Source organism: Octopus sinensis, linkage group LG30 (genome assembly GCF_006345805.1).
Source record: "Octopus sinensis linkage group LG30, ASM634580v1, whole genome shotgun sequence".
In the NCBI taxonomy this organism is placed as follows: domain Eukaryota; kingdom Metazoa; phylum Mollusca; class Cephalopoda; order Octopoda; family Octopodidae; genus Octopus; species Octopus sinensis.
In genome coordinates this window covers 9,363,698-9,387,008 of record NC_043026.1, presented here as the reverse complement: position 1 = coordinate 9,387,008, position 23,311 = coordinate 9,363,698, and the positions used below count along the sequence as shown (strand labels likewise).

General features: G+C 37.5%; 2 protein-coding genes and 1 long non-coding RNA gene across 5 annotated transcripts in view; 2 read left to right on the top strand and 1 right to left on the bottom strand.

Annotated features, from left to right (window-relative positions):
• LOC115226312 (zinc finger protein 43-like) overlaps nucleotides 1-23,311 on the bottom strand; it is a 49,351-nt gene that overhangs the window by 19,256 nt on the left and 6,784 nt on the right. The window contains exon 3 of the mRNA XM_036515264.1: nucleotides 15,874-16,765. Within this exon, the coding sequence (XP_036371157.1) occupies nucleotides 15,874-16,738 (865 nt within the window). The 5' untranslated portion in view covers nucleotides 16,739-16,765. The remainder of the gene's footprint in view (nucleotides 1-15,873; nucleotides 16,766-23,311) is intronic.
• The window catches only part of LOC118768564, a 36,619-nt gene that overhangs the window by 11,781 nt on the left and 1,527 nt on the right, over nucleotides 1-23,311 (top strand). The window lies entirely within an intron of this gene.
• LOC118768542 (zinc finger protein OZF-like) lies at nucleotides 1,489-23,293 on the top strand. 2 transcript variants are annotated; one of them, XM_036515263.1, is made up of 4 exons: nucleotides 1,489-1,617; nucleotides 5,837-6,653; nucleotides 6,990-7,500; nucleotides 22,201-23,293. In XM_036515263.1, exons 2-4 carry the CDS (start codon nucleotides 6,192-6,194, stop codon nucleotides 22,482-22,484), a joined length of 1,257 nt encoding a protein of 418 aa, XP_036371156.1. In that variant the 5' UTR covers nucleotides 1,489-1,617; nucleotides 5,837-6,191; the 3' UTR covers nucleotides 22,485-23,293. The 2 variants fall into 2 exon arrangements, with proteins under 2 accessions (XP_036371156.1, XP_036371155.1); XM_036515262.1 differs by having other exon boundaries at nucleotides 5,837-6,870; nucleotides 7,039-7,500; nucleotides 22,201-23,292.

The following is a 23,311-nucleotide window of genomic DNA, read 5'->3' as shown; positions in this document are numbered from 1 at the left end:
TAGGGATTTCTCGATTACTTTCCATTTAACCACATGCAATGTTTCGTTATCTTTCAGGGTCCATATGAAGTTCGTCAACTTTATTTTTGTCCCTATGTGATTGGAAGAGCGATTTTTAAATTCTCCTCCACGTAATCCAATAGAGGCCTTCTTATTAGTTGTATTATTATTTAGGGTTGCAGTAACGTCTGTCTTATATACGATAGATTTAGTCATACATCTTTGGTCAAGTGGACAGGATACTGGGTTGCAACTGGATTCAGGCTTCTTGGTATTGAGCACTGGTACTGATACTCTTCATATTGGGGGCAGATATGACAATTTCGTAGAACCCTATTTTCTCTATCTGTAGAAAAAGCGGCCGTTGAAGAGAATATCTTACAAACATGTTACAAACTCTAGAATTTTCTCAATGAAGCCAAGAGGAAAAGATGTTTTATGTAACACATTCTACCAGTATACGAAGTTTAAAAGTTTTTAGTTACCTAGAAATTATGTTAAAAACTGCCGTTCAAACAAAAGATCCCCAATCTGTTTCTTAAACGGGGGACATATTCATACGACACAGAATATTTTTTTACCTCAATAGACGTGAGTGATTGGTTAAAATTGCCGAAATGCAAGAAATTAAAGACGAAATATCTTACAAACTACACAATTTTCTCAATAAAGCCAAGAGGAAAAGATGTTTTATGTAACACATTCTACCAGTATACGAAGTTTAAAAGTTTTTAGTTACCTAGAAATTATGTTAAAAACTGCCGTTCAAACAAAAGATCCCCAATCTGTTTCTTAAACGGGGGACATATTCATACGACACAGAATATTTTTTTACCTCAATAGACGTGAGTGATTGGTTAAAATTGCCGAAATGCAAGAAATTAAAGACGAAATATCTTACAAACTACACAATTTTCTCAATAAAGCCAAGAGGAAAAGATGTTTTATGTAACACTTCTACCAGTATACGAAGTTTAAAAGTTTTTAGTTACCTAGAAATTATGTTAAAAACTGCCGTTCAAACAAAAGATCCCCAATCTGTTTCTTAAACGGGGACATATTCATACGACACAGAATATTTTTTTACCTCAATAGACGTGAGTGATTGGTTAAAATTGCCGAAATGCAAGAAATTAAAGACGAAATATCTTACAAACTACACAATTTTCTCAATAAAGCCAAGAGGAAAAGATGTTTTATGTAACACATTCTACCAGTATACGAAGTTTAAAACTTTTTAGTTACCTAGAAATTATGTTAAAAACTGCCGTTCAAACAGAAAAGATCCATAAACTTTGCCTTTCACCTTTTTCTGCTAGGGTTCAATAAAATAAATACCAGTTGACTACTCGGGTCCATGAAATCGACTGACACTTGACCCTCCCCGAAATTTCTGGTTTTCTACCAAAATCTTTAAAAAACAAAAGAAAAAAAGAAGAAAAACCAGTTTTTCATACGCATGCGCACTAAGCGTATTTCCGCCTCCATTCATTCATTTTAACAAACTTGATTTCAGTCGGAATTTCTCTCAATTCACTCCCAAACACATTTATAATACATTTCTCAACCACCTGACGCACTTCTAACAACAACACCATCCTTTTTAAAACCATTTCCGTAAGTATTAAACTATTTAATTTCTAAATACTTCGTGTCTCAGATGTCCTTTGATTTGTGCGACATTTGGCTGCTATTTCTAGCTATGGAGGCTACCTTCTACACTTTCCATCATTTTCCCACGTTTCTTGTGTTTTCACTGTGGATAAATGCCAGAAACGGCCTCAGACTCACCGATATTTTAAATCGTAAACAGAAGCAACCAGGGGCGAAGAATAGGGTTGAAAAAAAAATCATAAATGTGTTTATGAAGAGAAAAACTTCAAAAGATGGGAAAGTGAAACGAGGAGGGTTGTCTTAGGATGTGCTAGAAACAACAGCCAAATCTCCCTTAAATCACACTTTTTCCTTTGAAAATATTTACAATATTTTATTTTTTTGTTACCGAAAAGGTTTCTCCCATCGTTTTTAAGGGCAAAAATATGTTTGGTTTTTTTTCAAGTGAAAAATGAAGAGGCTGGTGGTAAATGAAATTTTGAAAATGCGATTTTTCAAAAAACTTTTTTCCAGAATCGGATCCTCCATAACCAAAAAGTGGGATTCCGTAAAAAAAAACAGAAATATATATATATATATATATTTAAGTAATACTAAGCAATAAGGGTTTAGCAACGAGTTGCCTTACCACATACCGAATTTAGAAATAGCAGTCAAAGGGTTATAGCTATTTCTTCTACTAAAAAGGGAGATCTCAGTAAATGAGGCTTTTACATGCCGAAGACTACTTGGTGTAATTGATAATTTTTCCAAATTAATTAATTTCACCCTTCATTATATATATATATATATAATATATATATATATATATAATAATATATATAATATATATATATATATATATAATATAATAATATATTAATATATATATATATATATATATATATATATATATATATAATATATATATATATATATATATATATATTATATATATATATATATATATATATATATATATAATATATATATATATATAATATATATATATATATATATATATATATATATATATATATATATATATATATATATATATATATATATATATATATACAATATGTTACATTACTCGGTAGTCAAGATAAAACTCTGAGTTTCAGATGCCGAAGTGGAAATCCACAACACCATCTCTTCGGTTATCTGGCTATTTGAAAACGTTATGAAAAAGTACCGTTAAAAATGAAGGGAAATTACTCTGTTATAACTCTGCTTTGCTTGCGTACTTATACATCGCTCGCATTTTTCGTCATAAAAATTATATAAAAAAATATATAAAATATATAAATTCTTCTTGGGACATAACACAGAAAGCATGTTCTATCCGTTTTCTTTAGGGGACCAAAAACGTAACAGAAATTTAGTCACATGTGGGCATGATCCGAAAAGCTCTGTCCTTGTATTTAGACATGTGGTAGGGTCTAAGCTGCTTTTCCAGATAAGCCATCTCTCTGTGTCGCATAAACCGCACCTTCCGCTGCCGTTAGTATAGGGCTTACATCTGGCCAAAATCTTCCACTTTGGACTTAGTATAACTATAGACACTAACCTGACGGTTGTCAATTTCTTAGACGTTTCCTTAGATCTTAATAATAATATTTATAAGCCTTATAGGAAGCCCAATGATAGACTAAGTTATATTAATGTAGGTTCATGCCATCCCCCTATAGTATTCAAAAATTTAGTTAAAAATATTAGTAAGAGGATTTCTAGCCTCTCATCTAATGAGGACATCTTCAATAGCGTTGCCCCAATTTATAATAAAGCTTTAAAGATAGTGGTTTTAGCGAAAAATAAAATATACACCTATCACTAGCCCAACAGTAAGGAAAAGGAATAATAGAAATAGGAAGGTCATCTGGTTTACGCCCCCTTACTCACCCGAGGTGGCCTTCAATATAGGTAAATATTTCCTAGCACTGATAGATAGACATTTTCCAGTTAACCATGCTTATAGGAAACTCTTCAATAGACACAATTTAAAAATTAGTTTTAGTTCAACTACCAATTTTAAAAACATAATCAATCATAACATACAAAAACCACAAGAAGAAAACAGCTGTTCATACAGGAATAAAGAATTGTGCCCGCTAAATGGAGCTTGCATGTCCAAGACCATCATATATGAAGCTACCGTAAACTCTATAACCACTAAAGACACCGTTTCGACGAAGAAATACGTGGGCCTTACAGAGGGTAATTTCAAAGCCAGGTTCAATAACCACACTTTGAGCTTTAGGCACTGGAACAAAAGAAAAGCGACACAATTATCCAATCATATTTGGTCTTTAAGAGATAAAGGTGTCGATTATAACATACAATGGAAGATTTTGGCCAGATGTAAGCCCTATACTAACGGCAGCGGAAGGTGCGGTTTATGCGACATGGAGAGATGGCTTATCTGGAAAAGCAGCTTAGACCCTACCACATGTCTAAATACAAGGACAGAGCTTTTCGGATCATGCCCACATGTGACTAAATTTCTGTTACGTTTTTGGTCCCCTAAAGAAAACGGATAGAACATGCTTTCTGTGTTATGTCCCAAGAAGAATTTATATATTTTTATATATTTTTATGTATTTTTATATAATTTTTATGACGAAAAATGCGAGCGATGTATAAGTACGCAAGCAAAGCAGAGTTATAACAGAGTAATTTCCCTTCATTTTTAACGGTATTTTTTCATAACGTTTTCAAATAGCCAGATAACCGAAGAGATGGTGTTGTGGATTTCCACTTCGGCATCTGAAACTCAGAGTTTTATCTTGACTACCGAGTAATGTAACATATTGTATAGATAAATTTCCTCTATTTACATAATATTGAGGTCTCTTTCTTTCTTTTGTTATCTTACCGTTTTATCAATATATATATATATATATATATATATATATATATATATATATATATATGAAATACAAAATGGGACAAGAACGCAAAACATCCAAATAGACGAAACAAAAAACACGGACGGGTCATTGGAAGCCTTCTTCAGTCAAGAACCGGATCATCCTCGCAATCCATTTTACCCTAACTTATGACGGAAAAATCGGATCTTGTAAATTTTCCGAAAGTCCCCCACCCCCCGGGTCGTTAGCGCAATTTTTTTTTTTTCATATTCGTTTTCTTCATAGTTACGGACAAAACCCTTTGTAACTTTCGTCCTGTGTTTTGTCCCTTTATGTTTTAATTGATTTTTGTTAGCCCTTGTGGCCAATAAACGAACGAATTATTATTATTATTTTGTTGTCTTTGAACGACGATAATTTCCTGAAACAGTGATTCTGTTATAATGGTTTCAATGCATTTAGGGAAGGCCATTTGCTTAGCTGATGTACTTTTTGTAGGCATTTAAACAAGAGGTCTATAAGTCCCCTATTCATCAATTTCACAATATCATCATCATCATCATCGTTTAGCATCCGTTTTCCATGCTAGCATGGGTTGGACGGTACAACTGGGGCCTGGGAAGCCAGAAGGCTGCACCAGGCCAGTCAGATCTGGCAGTGTTTCTACAGCTGGATGCCCTTCCTAATGCCAACCACTCCGTGAGTGTAGTGGGTGCTTTTTACGTGCCAGACGAGGCTGGCAAACGGCCAAGATCGGATGGTGCTTTTTACGTGATATATATATATATATATATATAAGAATAGATGAGTGTATTTTACCTTGTTAACAATTAACACGGAAAAATAAATAAATAGTTACCAGGGCAGCAAAAATCTCACAAGTAAAGATGTTGTAACTCCTTGTTTATAAAGGTTGAAACTTTGTGTTTACGTTGAATATTTTGAATAATATGAATAAAAAATGGAGTTAACGCAGGTTTAAACAAGTATTTTTACTTTCTACATATAATACAGATTCAACATACTATTCTCTTTTGAATAGTATCAGTGGAATTTTCGAAACATATGTAGAAAGTAAAAATACTTGTTGAAACCTGCGTTAATTCCATTTTGTATTCATATATATATATATATATATATATATATATATATATACGCACACCCATATGAATGTTGTGCTGTAAGAATGTGTAACTGGAATTTAGAAATATGTTAACTTCACACAAGATTTTCTGATGTAAATATTAATAAATTAGAAAGTTCTGTTGCTCAGTTAAATGTTTGTTTCTAGAGTTTATCTTTATGGAAATGTTGAATCTGTATTTTTTTAAGTAGCCTCTATATCTTACACTGTTGTTTCTTTATTATTTCAGAATATCAGATGACATTGGCATAACTGAAGATACATTCTCATTATTTATCATCTTTTAAAGACCAGAATGAAAATATTTTACTGAACAGATATATAAGATTGTTTCTGTGAATCTGTGGTGGAATTCCTCTGATATATTTACTCTGAATTGTGTTATTAGCAAACCTTCTGGACATCACTGGCTGGAGTGTCTACAAGATGAGCCTGTTTGCAGATTGAACGTGGATAAATTTAGTTGTTTTGTGACAAAGGTAACAGTGGCCAGAAATACAACAGTTGAAATATTTGTAAACAAAAGACTATAGAAGCAAAAAGAATAAAAAAAGAAGGTATATTGTGAAGTTGAAGGAAAAATAATGGAAAAGAGTGAGAAAGTGAAGGAACAGATTTTACCAGAAGTTAGCAAAAAAGAGAGACAAAAATTGTCACATGACTGTGATGTGTGTAAAAAGTCTTTCTCAAAAAAAGGTAACTTAAATAAGCACAAACGTATTCATACAGGAGAGACACCGTATTATTGTGATATCTGTGGTAAATCATTCTCTCAAAGTTGCAACTTAACTGCTCACAAACGTTCCCATACAGGAGAGAAGCCATACCACTGTGATATCTGTGGTAAATCATTCTCTCAAAAAATTACCTTGACTACCCACAAACGTATTCATACAGGAGAGAAGCCATATCATTGTAGTGTCTGTGGTACAAGTTTCTCTCACCAAAGTGTTTTAAATTATCACCAGCATTTTCATACAGGAGAGAAGCCATTTCACTGTGAAATCTGTGGTAAATCATTCACTCAAAGAAGTGCTTTAACTAATCACGAACGTATTCATACTGGAGAGAAGCCATATTCCTGTAATATCTGTAACAAATCTTTCTCTGATAGAAGGAACCTAACTACTCATAAACGTATTCATACAGGAGAGTCACCATATCATTGTGATATCTGTGGTAAATCATTCTCTCAAAGTTGCAACTTAACTACTCACAAACGTTTCCATACAGGAGAGAAGCCATACCACTGTGATATCTGTGGTAAATCATTCTCCGGGAGTTCTGACTTAACTGGACACAGACGTATTCATACAGGAGAAACACCATATTCTTGTGATATCTGTGGTAAATTATTCTCTCAAAAAAAGTATTTGACTTTACACAAACGTATTCATACAGGAGAGACACCATATTCTTGTGATATCTGTGGTAAATCATTCTCCGGGAGTTCTAACTTAACTGGACACAGACGTATTCATACAGGAGAAACACCATATTCTTGTGATATCTGTGGTAAATCATTCTCTCAAAAACAGTATTTGACTTTACACAAAAGTATTCATACAGGAGAGACACCATTTCACTGTGATATCTGTGGTAAATCATTCTCTCAAAGTGGCAACTTAACTACTCACAAACGTTCCCATACAGGAGAGAAGCCATACCACTGTGATATCTGTGGTAAATCATTCACCATGAGTTCTAACTTAACTGGACACAGACGTATTCATACAGGAGAAACACCATATTCTTGTGATATCTGTGGTAAATCATTCTCTCAAAAAATTCATTTGACTTTACACAAACGTATTCATACAGGAGAGACACCATTTCACTGTGAAATCTGTGGTAAATCATTCTCTCAAAGTGGCAACTTAGCTTCTCACAAACATGTTCATCAGGGGAAGAAGCAATCCCACTAATATTTGCGCAAAATCATAATCTCTAAGGGGTTACTGAAACCCTTTACCATGCAGGTTATTCTGTCGAATGTGATGTTTATTTACTCACATTATTTTCAATTTGTCATCCATTAACTCACAGTTTTCAAGTTTTGATGATGTGGTTGTGTATTTTCAGAATGGCATCGTATGGTAGGTGCAAGAGGCTGAGTCTGGCTATGTGCTATGTTAAAGGGATGTATTGATAAAAGTTTAGTAAAATTCTATGAATTAGAAAAAAGATATTTAATTTTAATTCTCAAATTTTTATCAATTTTTGCGTGATATTAAAGGGACACTACTCATATATGAACTTAGGCGCACACACACACACAGACACAAGAGATAAAAGACAATACAAAGAGTTTTCAAATTGAGTAAACAGGAAATAACATTGGTATGTAGCTTGCTTACCAACCACATGGTTCCGGGTTCGTTCCAACTGCGAGGCACCTTAGGCAACTGTCTTCTACTATAGCCTCAAGCCGACCACAGCCTTGTGAGTGGATTTGGTAGACGGAAACTAAAAGAAGCCTGTCGTATATATATATGTATATAAATATATATATATATATATATATATATATAGGTGCAGGAGTGGCTATGTGGTAAGTAACTTGCTTACCAACCACATGGTTCCGGGTTCAGTCCCACTGCGTGGCATCTTAGGCAAGTGTCTTCTACTATAGCCTCGGGCCGACCAAAGCCTTGTGAGTGGATTTGGTAGACGGGAACTGAAAGAAGCCCATCATATATATATATATATATATATATGTAGGCGCAGGAGTGGCTGTGTGGTAAGTAGTCGAAGTCGGACGTGTTTTTTTGGCGGTGAGTCACACGTGTTATCGCACGTGGATAATTTTTCTGCTGTTGAACGTTTATTGTTAAATATTTTCGTGAACTTTGTGAATTTTTGTGCTTTGTTCCCGGTGACGGGAAAAAGTAATTATTGAAACATTGAAGTCATTAATATTGAATTTATTAATATTGTTGATATTGAGCTTGTTAAAGCCGTTGTATGCTTTATTGTCGCCCCCACCTCCCACGGGGGTGGCATTTGAACTGTTATCCTTATTAAGAGGGAAAAGAATATTATAGGCTTCCCATTTTTGGGATAAGCAAATTGTTGTTGTGAAGGAAAAAAAAAAAATTAAATTTTAGCCATTGTAGGCTCTATTGTGGCATCCGCCCGTAGCACGGGCGAGATTTGAACTGTTGTCGTCGCTGTGAGAAAAATAAAATATAGGTTTCCCTTTTGGGGATTTCGTTGTTGTGTGAAAAATGAATTTCGAATCCCAGCGGTGTTGGGATTTGAACTTTGGACTGCGGATATAAAAATTATTTATTTTTGTTCTCTGTGAGAGGAAAATTCTTTCTAAAGGTCTCCCAGTCTTGTGGGAAACCAATTTCTCTTCAACCATGTCAGTTGAAATAATACATGAAAAATCTGCTCTTGTAGAGAGCAATGTTGATGTTGGCAATTGCGCCTACACTGTGAAAGAATTTTCAGCAGTTGCCGCAGTGGCACCAAAAATATTGATATATCTGCAGACATGTTGCAGGGATATTTTAAAAGGATGAAGGAAGAGGGAGGTGATGTTGTGATATCACGCTCCTCCACCGTGTTAGAAACAGAGAAGAGGGCCGTGGTGTATAAAACCTTCTGCCGACAAGAGAAAAGGTTTAAACACTTCGTAAAAGAAACTATAGAAAAATACCTGGCCCCGATATGGACGGATATAGTGTATATCTCGAGGGGACAGGCATACAGTTCTGTTGAGGTCCAATTCTCAGAGGAAGAGGTGGCTCGCGGGCATTCCGTGTGTCCCCTGAAGACCAAAGAAGTGGTACTTCTGCCAACTTATATGGGACGAAGAACATCCCGTGTAAGAATCAACAAAGTCCCACCTACAATAGACCGTAAAGAAGTGGTGGCTGCCCTGCTGTTTAATAGGATGGACCGTATAAACATACTACAATCTACTAGTTCCGTCCCACAGAATTGGTTAGGGCGGAACATCTCTGTTTTAATACAAGGGAAATAGGAGGACATTCAGGTCCTACCAGAGAGAGTGCTCGTTGGGGAGAATGTGGCCCTTAGGATACAGGTGGAAGGCCGTAAGCCAACCTGTTACCAATGCGGAAAAAAGGGCCACATTCGAGCTGATTGTGAAGAAAAAAAAAAGTCGCAAACACCAGGCCCCTCAAATAACCCCAAAAAACCCAGCCCCCGCAAACACACCAACCCCCACAAACAAAAACTCCCAACCCCGTTGTTGAGGTGCTAGTCTCCAAACAAAGTATAGAAAAACCCAGCCCCGGCACGCACAAGTCCCTACAAAAATAAAATTACCCAACCCCCTTGGAAGATGCGGCACCAACAGAAAACACTGTGTCGGAAGAAATTGTCACCCACCCCTCAGATAATAACATGGAGGTTTCAGAGGGTGGATTTACACCAGTGGGAAAAAAACGTTCTCGTAGACCTTCCCCACCCACATCCCGCACACAAAACAGAAAAAACACACCACAGACAACGAAAAAGAAACCCTGCCCTACTGTCCCGGAAGAAAACCAAAATTTAATTTTAATAGAATATGATACAACGGACACGTACACTAATGACATCATTGTACAGCATAAAAAGACTATATTGTACCCCCTACTCCAAGAATGGAAGAACAGATGTGCAATGTTAGACGAATCCCTATACCGAGAATTAAGGGACAGGAACATTGTGGACTTGCCAAACTATGTGAAGAGAGACAAGAAGAAGGGGACGGATCCACGTGTGGTGAGGTCAGCCCCCAAATCTCCAAAGAAATCTAAGTAGAGCTTTTACTTTTTGTAATGGCGTCTCTTAACCTTGGTTGTTTAATGTGCGTGGTCTGAGTTCAAAGTGGAAGCAGGCGTCTTTCCTCGACGATCTCAGATCACATGATATGCATGTGATGGTTTCTACAGAGACCAAGCTGGACAGTCTACAAACCTTCTCGCCTCTCCTGAATGGCTACGAGAAAATCATGTCTCCTGGCCAGACCGGAGGGCGAGGGGAAGTTGTGGTACTGATCCGTAAAGGCTTAGCTCTGCAGACAAGCACAGTCTATGTGGACCCTGAAGGTGGGCTGGTCGTCCTTGATGTGACATACAGCAGTAAGGCCTTCAGGTTGATCGGACTCTATGCACCTTGTGCTAGAGGCTTCCAAACTGAATTTTATCGTGACGTCGAAGACTTTAGTAGTATTAGGGGACTTTAATGCTATCGTTGACGTACACATTGATAGTGTTGGCTCGATCTATAGGAAAGTGAACTCACGTCTCGTGGATCTGCTTAAGCGGTTTCAGCTGGCAGATCGTTACAGACTTGACCATCTGAACGTCCCAGAGTAGACCTGGATGAGTGGTGACGGAAGCTTCAAGTCTTATCTAGACAGGATAGTGATAAGAACTAGAGATAAGTCTAGTTTTAGTTGTCCACAGCTCGTCCAGGTGCCCTATACTGACCATAGAATGGTCAAGTGTAGACTGGACATAGGTAGCACACTAAAGATAGGACCCGGCTACAAGTCTATTTTGACTTGTGAGGCATACCACAGTCGGATTAAGGAGTTAGTACAGAGGGCGTTAACCGGAGCCGTGGTTAATAACCGGTGGTGGTTCGCCCTGAAAAGAGCCATTCGATTCTAGTCCATTAGGTTTAGTAAGCAACTAAGATTAGACAGGGCTAGAATAGAAGGGCAATTAGCTAAGAACTTAGAGGAGGCGTTGAGGTTGGGATCTGCATCTCACGTTTTGGCGGCGAGAACGGCATTAGACCATCACCTCAAAACCAAACATGAGGGGTGTAGAGTTCTGGTTAAAGTGCGAGCATTGGGCCGGTAGAGAAGCTATTTCATTGTGATATCTGTGGTAAATCATTCTCTCAAAGGGTCACTTGAATATGCACAAGCGTATTCATACAGGAGAGAAGCCATATCACTGCAACATCTGTGACAAATCTTTCTCTGCCAGTAGGAACCTAACTACTCATAAACGTATTCATAGAGGAGAGACACCATATTCTTGTGATATCTGTGGTAAATCTTTCTCTGCCAGTTGTAACCTAACTAAACAAACATATTCATACAGGAGAGACACCATATTCTTGTGATATCTGTGGTAAAACATACTCTAAAAGTGGGTACTTAACTGTTCACAAACGTATTCATACAGGAGAGAAGCTGCATCACTGCGACATCTGTGGGAAATCTTTCTCTCTCAGTAGGAACCTGACTACACATAAGCGTATTCATACAGGAGAGAAGCTATTTCACTGTGACATTTGTGGTAAATCATTCTTTCAAAAGGTAGCTTGACTACACATAAACGTATTCATACTGGAGAGAAACCATATCCTTGTGATATCTGTGGAAGGTCATTTACTCAACATGGCAACTTAACTTCTCACAAACGTGTTCATCAGGGGAAGAAGCAATCCCACTGATATTTGTGCTAAATCATAATCTGTAAGGGGTGACTGAACCCTTTACCATGCAGATTATTCTGTCGAATGTGAGGGTTATTTATTCACATAATTTTCAATTTGTCATGCATTAACCCACAGCTTTCAAATTTTGATGATATGATTGTGTATTTTCACAATGACATTGTAGGGTAGGTGTAAGGGCCAGATATGGCTGGTTTAAATTCTAAAGAGTGGACACTAGATGTACCAACACTTCTTACTTCTCACAAGAACCATAAGGGGCCATTATTGACTGCCATTGAAAATATTTCATCATCATTTAACGTCCGTTTTCCATGCTAGCATGGGTTGGATGGTTCAACTGGGGTCTGGGAAGCCTGTAGGCTGCACCAGGCTCTTGTCTGATCTGGCAGTGTTTCTACAGCTGGTTGCCCTTCCTAATGCCAACCACTCCATGAGTTTAGTGGGTGCTTTTTACGTGTCACCTGCACAGGTGCCAGACGAGGCTGGCAAACGGCCACGATGGATATTTTAAATACAGTCCTGCCCTGTCTCACTGTAGCATTGCTCTCCGCTAGTCCTGACCTGTATGTTCCACCCCCATTCCCTGTCTTACTGTATTATTGCTACTGGCTTGCCCTCAACCTATGTCTTCCACCCACATGTAACAAGAAAACTTTTTACACACCCTACCCCCAACAAACCAATCTACATCTCTTCTTCACATTCCTTCCATACACTATGCCTACCTCTCACTCCCCCAATCCTTCCTTCATGGTGCTGTTCCTCTGTACCATTGCTATCTGGTAGCCCCCTGACTCTATATAATACCCAGGTTGTCATCACTCAACACCCCCTACACTCTAATCATGCTTCCTTTGCAGTACCCTATTCCTTTACTACCCACAAGAAGCTAAACACAGAGAGGACAAACAAGGACGGTCAAAGGGATTAAGTCGATTACATCGACCCCAGTGCATAACTTGTACTTAATTTATCGACCCCGAAAGGATGAAAGGCAAAGTCAACCTCGGCGGAATTTGAACTCAGAACGTCGCGGCAGACGAAATACCTATTTCTTTACTACCCACAAGGGGCTAAACACAGAGCGGACAAACAAACGGATTAAGTCAATTACATCGACCCCAGTGTGTAACTGGTACTTATTTAAACGACCCCGAAATGATGTAAGGCAAAGTCGACCTCAGCGGAATTTGAACTCAGAGCCTAACGTTTCTGCCAGCTCGTTGCCTTTGCAGTATCCTGTCCCTTATATTATGACGTTTGAACCTCAAGAGTATGGCCTAACCCTTGCCACCATCTATATCTCCCTCTTCCTTTACTCAACTATCCCCATTTACATTCTGATCCCCTCCCTATTGAATACGCCCATCATTTTGCCAGTATCTCCATCGTGTTGTCTCCCACCCTCTATCTCCTTCTCCTGCATTTCCCTCAGGCTGGGTAACCATGTATCTCCTTTGTGGCGGCACACCCTTTCCTGATCTCTCTCTCTCTGGCCTGGTAAACTTGTACTTCCTCTACAGCAACAGACAGATCACAACAAAAGATGCTGCCCAAAACACAGAACCAAACCATGAACATGCTACAGAATTTCAACTGTGATACAACTCCCCCTGTTCCAGATAGAGTTAGTTAAAACTTGCCAAACCTGTTACTTCACAATATGTAAGACATTTGCCGTGTATTTTTATAAGGGGTTGCAATAAATAACAGTTGCATTGAATTTTCATGGTTCTTCTTGTCATTCTTTTGTTTCGGTAACTCCAGGCAGACAGAATAGACCAGTGAATGCATAACCAACACACAGCTACATCAAGATGAACCAGCCACAGTTGACTCACAACCAATGCTACAGAATTTCAACTTCCACTGTTCCAGATAGAGTTCATTAAAATTTCTGATGGTTCAACTGGGGTCTGGGAAACCAGAAGGCTGCACCAGGCCCAGTCTGATCTGACAAAGTTTCTACGGCTGGATACCCTTCCTAATGCCAACCAATCCGTTAGTGTAGTGGGTGCTTTTACGTGCCACCGGCACGGAGGCCAGACGAGGCTGGCAGGCCACAATTGGATGGTGCTTTTTACGTGCCACCAGCACGGAGGACAGACGGGCTGCGCTGGCAGCAGCCACGTTTGGATGGTTCCTTTGTGTGTGTATATGTCTATAAACTACTCGTAGTAATACCTGTCATTAATTGGGTAATTGCTTTTATTCTTTCTTGAGAGCCCCATTCAGAGTATTATTATATGTATAGTTTACCCCTCCTGTATGTGTGTATTTTATAAGAGAAAAATGAAATAACTGAAGTAGGAAACAGACCAGTTTCATACACAGGCTTCTGTTTTATTTATCAAAACACTAATGGCAATTATATACTCTTTACTCTTTTACTTGTTTCAGTCAGTGACTTTGAGTAAGTCCTCAACACCACCGTCTTCCTTTCAAGCTCTTTTAACCATTTTTTGGGAGCTGTCAAGTCCCACACAAGAAATTCCTTTGCCATTTCAATACAAAGTTCAATTACAGTTCAAAATGTAAGAAAATAAAATAAGACACAAAAAAAGAAGGGAAGAAATAAAATAAAAAATAACAGTTCAAAAAAGAGTTCTTTTATTTTTTTAAATAAACGAAAGCTTTGAAGAAGAGAGTTCAAATCCAGGCAAAGAAATAAATTAATTTTCGGCCGAAAAGGTACTCCTGGCCAAATGTACATAGGTTCCTTGGTATGAATCGTCTTTACCCGTAATTGGTAAAAGAAATCCAAACACAATACTGGCTACAGCCAACGGTAACTGTAACAGGTTCTAATCATTCGGGCGAGGATACGTCCCTCCACTGTTTTTTTTTTTTTTAATGAATCCAAAATATTCCCACTAAATTCACAAAACAGCAGCCGCCGAGAGCAGGCGAAATTTGTTAACAAAAAATAACAATATAACAAATTACACCCAGCTCAGATAAAACAAAATCACTGGCCTCGACAACCTTCTCTGTTTTTGTTCTTTTTTCTTGTAATTGGCCAGAGCCAAAACACTCACGTCCACCTTGCAAAAACAGTCCTTCCTGCCTTGGTAATCCACAGACACGAAGATAATTTTTGCGGAGGGGCTACGCCTCCTCGAAAACACAATTCTCACTGCAAAGTGAGTCTTTATAGGCGGCCACAGGCAGGCAAATGTCTGGAGCAGAGTGGAGTCTATTACTCACCAAAAAATATTGAATACAGGGCAACAAACTCCACTAAGCCCTCAAAAAATACGATAAACGCCTACCTGTAGTCGAGCCTCAAAGTTCAATATTTCACGACGAAAGACGTGACATCAAGCAGCAAGAACTCTCCGCCAAAAACAAACACGTCTGTCTCCGAAAAAGGTAAGCAAGCTACTTACCACACAACTACTCCTGTTTACTCAATTTGAAAACTCTTTGTATTGTCTTTTATCTCTTGTGTGTGTGTGTGTGTGTGTGCGCCTAAGTTCATATATGAGTAGAGTCCCTTTAATATCACGCAAAAATTGATAAAAATTTGAGAATTAAAATTAAATATCTTTTTTCTAATTCATAGAATTTTACTAAACCTTTGGATGGCAAATTGAAAATAATGTGAATAAATAAACATCACATTTGACAGAATAACCTGCATGGTAAAGGGTTTCAGTAACCCCTTAGAGATTATGATTTAGCGCAAATATTAGTGGGATTGCTTCTTCCCCTTATGAACACGTTTGTGAGAAGTTAAGTTGCCATGTTGAGTAAATGACCTTCCACAGATATCACAAGGATATAGCTTCTCTCCTGTATGGATACGTTTGTGAGAAGCTAAGGTGCCACTTTGAGAGAATGATTTACCACAGATTTCACAAGAATATGGTGTTTCTCCTGTATGAATACGTTTATGAATAGTTAGGTGGCCACTTTGAGAGAATGATTTACCACAGATTTCACAGTGAAATGGTGTCTCTCCTGTATGAATACGTTTGTGTAAAGTCAAATAAAGTTTTTGAGAGAATAATTTACCACAGATATCACAAGAATATGGTGTTTCTCCTGTATGAATACGTCTGTGTCCAGTTAAGTTACAACTCACAGAGAATGATTTACCACAGATATCACAGTGGTATGGCTTCTCTCCTGTATGGGAACGTTTGTGAGTAGTTAAGCTGCAACTTTGAGAGAATGATTTACCACAGATATCACAATGATATGGTGACTCTCCTGTATGAATACGTTTATGATAAGTTAGAGCACTTTTAGCAGAAAATAATTTACCACAGATATTACAGGAATATGGTGTCTCTCCTGTATGAATACGTTTGTGATTAGTTAAAGCACTTCTTTGAGAGAATGATTTACCACAGATTTCACAGTGAAATGGCTTCTCTCCTGTATGACAATGCTGGTGATTATTTAAAACACTTTGGTGAGAGAATCTTGTACCACAGACACTACAATGATATGGCTTCTCTCCTGTATGAATACGTTTGTGGGTAGTCAAGGTAATTTTTTGAGAGAATGATTTACCACAGATTTCACAGTGAAATGGCTTCTCTCCTGTATGAATACGTTTGTGCTTATTTAAGTTACCTTTTTTTGAGAAAGACTTTTTACACACATCACAGTCATGTGACAATTTTTGTCTCTCCTTTTTGCTATCTTCTGGAAAAATATGTTCCTTCACTTTCTCACTCTTTTCCATTATTTTTCCTTCAACTTCACAATATACCTTCTTTTTTATTCTTTTTGCTTCTGTAGTCTTTTGTTTACAAATATTTCAACTGTTGTATTTCTGGCCACTGTTACCTTTGTCACAAAACAACTAAATTTATCCACGTTCAATCTGCAAACAGGCTCATCTTGTAGACACTCCAGCCAATGATGTCCAGAAGGTTTGCTAATAACACATTTCAGAGTAAATATATCAGAGGAATTCCACCAAAGATTTATAGAAACAATCTTATATATCTGTTCTGTACGATATTTCCATTTTGGTCTTTAAAAAATTGATAAATAATGAGAATGTATCTTCAGTTATGCCAATGTCATCTGATATTCTGAAAGAATAAAGAAACAACAGTGTAAGATATAGAGGCTACTTAAAAAAATACAGATTCAACATTTCCATAATGATAAACTCTAGAAACAAACATTTAACTGAACAATAGAACTTTCTAATTTATTAATATTTACATCACAAAATCCTGTTTGAAGCTAACATATTTCTAAACTCCAGCTCCACATTCATAAATACACACACACACACTTTTTTACTGGTTTCAGTTGTTTTGACTGTGGTCATGCTGGAGCACCAACTTTAAAGGCTTCAGTCAATAGAATCAATGCTAGGACTTAATTTTTCAGCTTAGCACTTATTCTATCAGCCACTTTTGCCAAACGACAAGTTTATGGGGACATAAACACACCAACACTGTTTGTCAAGTGTTGAAGGGGTGGGAGGACAACACACCCACCCACACACACATATATATATATTGGGCTTCCTTCAGTTTCCATTTCCCAAATCCATTCACAAGGCCAGAGGATATTGTAGAAAATGTATGTCTGTGACTAGTTACCTAACAGCTCACAATTTCTTCTCTTAAACTCCATAAAGAGAAAAAATTATTGGAAATAGTCATTACTCATTTTGCCCCATGAGGAGATTTCACGAATGATTACAAAAAGTTTATCAGCCAAGCAAATGGCCTTCCCTGAATGCATTGAAAACATTATAACAGAATCACTCTTTCAGGAAATTATCATTGTTCTCTTTGAGTGTGTAGAAAGAGAAATTTGGCAGAGGCAAGAAAAGGTGAAATTGTCTCTTCAAATTATCCAGAATTACATTTGAAAACAAAGACTCAAACACATCAATATCTATCCTTCGACATCTTAAAGATCAGAAATGCAAAAAGCTATTAAGTATCGAATTCAAATGAAAGAGAATCAGAGAAAAATTGCAAATGATGTGAAATTAATGAATATCGAATAAATGGGGGTAAAAAAATCAATATAAAATATCATCAACAGTTTCTTCAAGATCTCTTCGTGGTTAGGGCAGCGGACACGCGGTCGTAGAATTGCGGTTTCGATTCCCAGACCGGGCGTTGTGAGTGTTTATTGAGCGAAAACACCAAAAAGCTCCACGAGGCCCCGGCAGGGGATGGTGGTGATCCCTGCTGTACTCTTTCACCACAACTTTCTCTCACTCTTACTTCCTGTTTCTGTTGTACCTGTATTTCGAAGGGGCCGGCCTTGTCACTCTCTGTGTCACGCTGAATATCCCCGAGAACTACGTTAAGGGTACACGTGTCTGTGGAGTGCTCAGCCACTTACACGTTAATTTCACGAGCAGGCTGTTCCGTTGATTCGGATCAACCGGAACCCTCATCGTCGTAACCGACGGAGTGCTTCCAATCCACAAACTACACAATTTTCTCAATGAAGCCAACAGGAAAAGATGTTTTATGTAACACATTCTACCAGTATACGAAGTTTAAAACTTTTTAGTTACCTAGAAATTATGATAAAAACTGCCGTTCAAACAGAAAAGATCCATTAAACTTTGCCTATCACTTTTTTTCTGCTGGGGTTCAATAAAATAAATACCAGTTGACTACTCGGGTCCATGAAATCGACTGACACTTGACCCTCCCACAAATTTCTGGATTTCTACCAAAATCTTTAAAAAACAAAAGAAAAAAAGAAGAAAAACCAGTATTTCATACGCATGCGCACTAAGCGTATTTCCGCCTCCATTCATTCATTTTAACAAACTTGATTTCAGTCGGAATTTCTCTCAATTCACTCCCAAACACATTTATAATACATTTCTCAACCACCTGACGCACTTCTAACAACAACACCATCCTTTTTAAAACCATTTCCGTAAGTATTAAACTATTTAATTTCTAAATACTTCCTGTCTCAGATGTCCTTTGATTTGTGCGACATTGGCTGCTATTTCTAGCTATGGAGGCTACCTTCTACACTTTCCATCATTTTCCCACGTTTCTTGTGTTTTTACTGTGGATAAATGCCAGAAACGGCCTCAGACTCACCGATATCTTAAATCGTAAACAGAAGCAACCAGGGGCGAAGAATAGGGTTGAAAAAAAATCATAAATGTGTTTATGAAGAGAAAAACTTCAAAGATGGGAAAGTGAAACGAGGAGGGTTGTCTTAGGACGTGCTAGAAACAACAGCCAAATCTCCCTTAAATCACACTTTTACCATTGAAAATATTTACAATATTTTATGTTTTGTTACCGAAAAGGTTTCTCCCATCGTTTTTAAGGGCAAAAATATGTATATTTTTTTTTCAAGTGAAAAGTGAAGAGGCTGGTGGTAAATGAAATTTTGAAAATGCGATTTTTCAAAAAAAGTTTTTCCAGAATCGGATTCTCCAGAACCAAAAAGTGGGATTCCGTAAAAAACAAAAGAAATATATATATATATATATATATAATATATATATATATATATATATATATATATATATATATATATATATATATATAAAATACAAAATGGGACAAGAACGCAAAACATCCAAATAGACGATACAAAAAACACGGACGGGTCATTGGAAGCCTTCTTCAGTCAAGAACCGGATCATCCTCGCAATCCATTTTACCCTAACTTATGACGGAAAAATCGGATCTTGTAAATTTTCCGAAAGTCCCCCACCCCCGGGTCGTTAGCGCAGTTTTTTTTTCATTTTCGTTTTCTACATAGTTACGGACAAAACCCTTTGTAACTTTCGTCCTGTGTTTTGTCCCTTTATGTCTTAATTGATTTTTGTTAGCCCTTGTGGCCAATAAACGAACGAATTATTATTATTATTATTATTTTGTTGTCTTTGAACGACGATAATTTCCTGAAACAGTGATTCTGTTATAATGGTTTCAATGCATTTAGGGAAGGCCATTTGCTTAGCTGATGTACTTTTTGTAGGCATTTAAACAAGAGGTCTATAAGTCCCCTATTCATCAATTTCACAATATCATCATCATCATCATCGTTTAGCATCCGTTTTCCATGCTAGCATGGGTTGGACGGTTCAACTGGGGTCTGGGAAGCCAGAAGGCTGCACCAGGCCCAGTCTGATCTCGCAAAGTTTCTACGGCTGGATGCCCTTCCTAACGCCAACCTCTCCGTGAGTGTAGTGGGCGCTTTTTACGTGCCAGATGGGGCTGGCAAACGGCCACGATCGGATGGTGCTTTTTACGTGATATATATATATATATATATATATATATATATACACACACATATATAAATGTTGTGCAGTACGAATGTGTAACTGGAATTTAGAAATATGTTAACTTCACACAAGATTTTCTGATGTAAATTTTAATAAATTAAAAAGTTCTGTTGTTCAGGTAAATGTTTGCTTCTAGAGTTTATCTTTATGGAAATGTTGAATCTGTATTTTTTTCAGTAGCCTCTATATCTTACACTGTTGTTTCTTTATTATTTCAGAATATCAGATGACATTGGCATAACTGAAGATACATTCTCATTATTTATCAGCTTTTTAAAGACGAAAATGAAAATATTGTACAGAACAGATATATAAGATTGTTTCTATAAATCTGTGGTGGAATTCCTCTGATATATTTACTCTGAATTGTGTTATTAGCAAACCTTCTGGACATCACTGGCTGGAGTGTCTACAAGATGTGTCTCTTTGCAAATTAAACTTGGATAAATTTACAAACGAGTTTTGGGACAAAAGTAACACTGGACAGAAATACAGCAGTCGAAATACTTGCAAACAAAAGACTATAGAAGTACAAAGAAGAAAACATATATATATATATATATATTTTGTGATTTTCAAAGAAAAATAATGGAAAACAGTGAGAAACTAAAGGATCTGACTTTTCCAGAAGAAAAAGGGAAACAAAAATTGTCACATGACTGTGATGTGTGTAAAAAGTCCTTCTCTGAAAAGGTTAACTTGAATAAGCATAAACGTATTCATACGGTAGAGAAGCCATTTCATTGTGACATCTGTGGTAAATCATTCTCTCAAAAGGCCCACTTGAATATGCACAAGCGTATACATACAGGGGAGAAACCATTTCACTGTGACATCTGTGGTAAATCATTCTCTCAAAAGGGTCACTTGACTACACACAAACGTATTCATACTGGAGAGAAGCCTTATCGTTGTGATGTCTGTGGTAAATCATTCTCTGACCGAAGTGATTTAAATTCTCACAAACGTATTCATACAGGAGAGAAACCATTTCACTGTGACATCTGTGGTAAATCATTCCATCACAGGAATAACTTGACTGCTCACAAACGTTTCCATACAGGAGAGAAGCCATATCACTGCGACATCTGTGGCAAATCTTTCTCTGCCAATAGGAACTTAAATACTCATAAACATATTCATACGGGAGAGACACCATATTCTTGTGATATCTGTGGTAAATCATTCTCTCAAAGTGGGAACTTAACTGCTCACAAACGTTTCCATACAGGAGAGAAGCCATATCAGTGCAACATTTGTGGCAAATCTTTCTCTGCCGGTAGTAACTTAACTAAACACCGACGTATTCATACAGGAGAAACACCATATTCTTGTGACATCTGTGGTACATCATTTTCTCAAAGTGGGAGTTTAAATGCTCACAAACGTATTCATACAGGAGAGAAGCTGTATCACTGCGACATCTGTGGCAAATCTTTCTCTCTCAGTAGGAACCTAACTAGACATAAGCGTATTCATACAGGAGGGAAGCCCTATCACTGTGATGTCTGTGGTACATCATTCTCTCAAAGTGGGTATTTAACTTCTCACAAACGTATTCATACAGGAGAGAAGCCATATCAGTGCAACATCTGTGGCAAATCTTTCTCTGCCAGTAGTAACCTAACTACACATAAGCGTATTCATACAGGAGAGAAGCCCTATCACTGTGATGTCTGTGGCACATCATTCTCTGTCCAAAGTGTTTTAAAATCTCATGTTCAAACATGTTCATACAGGAGAGAAGCCATTTCACTGCGACATTTGTGGTAAATCATTCTTTCAAAAAGGTAGCTTGACTACACACAAACGTATTCATACAGGGCAGAGACCATATTCTTGTGATATCTGTGGTAAATCATTCTCTGAAAGTGGCAGCCTAACTACTCATAAACGTATTCATACTGGAGAGACACCATATCGCTGTGATATTTGTGGTAAATCATTCTCTGACCAAAGTGCTTTCATTTCTCACAAAAGTATTCATACAGGAGAGAAGCCATTTCACTGTGACATTTGTGGTAAATCATTCTTTCAAAAAGGTAGCTTGACTGCACACAAACGTATTCATACAGCAGAAACACCATATTCTTGTGATATCTCTGGAAGGTCATTCACTCAACATGGCAACTTAACTTCTCACAAACGTGTTCATCAGGGGAAGAAGCAATCCCACTGATATTTGTGCTAAATCATAATCTGTAAGGGGTGACTGACCCCTTTATCATGCAGATTATTCTATCGAATGTGAGGGTTATTTATTCACATTATTTTCAATTTGTCCTGCATTAAGCCACAGCTTTCAAATTTTGATGATATTGTTGTGGTTGGGCTGGTGCAGTACTTCTTGACCTACTTTGTTAGGAGTGGAGTCTGAAAGTCTACAGTACAAAATTATAGTCCTTTGTTTACGGAAGACTGATGGCTTTTGGAGGGACCCCTACTCTTTGCCGGTCAAGAAAGGGTCAGAGAAATGTGAGGGCCGAGGAAGACAGAGTAAGGAATCTGAGGAGCCTGTCATGAGAGAATGACAGTGACAGCGTCGATGAAGACAGGCAGATAGGACCAAGCGGCGATAGAGAGAATATTAGCAGTGCTAAGGGAGATTGGGGGTGGTGAGAGAGCAAGAGGTTTTGGCAGTCGGTATTTGGTCGTCAAAGCGAGCGGTTGGATTTAGGAGCGAGGATTTGGGATTCGGGGCAAGAGTTTGGCAAGTTGGAGTTAGCAGCACTGAGAGAGATGAGGTGCAATATGGGACATTGGCTATTCTAGTAGGAACCAAGGTACGTGAATTGTGTATTGATATGTGAAGAAAAAGAAGGAAAAAGAATCGATGTATTGAAATGTTGAAAAGAAATGAGACTGTGAAAAGAACGATGTGAACTGTGTAAAGACATTGTGTACAGAGTTGTTGAAGAGAGAACTGTGTAATGAACATTGTATATGCCTTTAATGTGATTTGAAATAGAACTGTTGTCTCCAGACGTGTACTCTTGAATTGCTGTT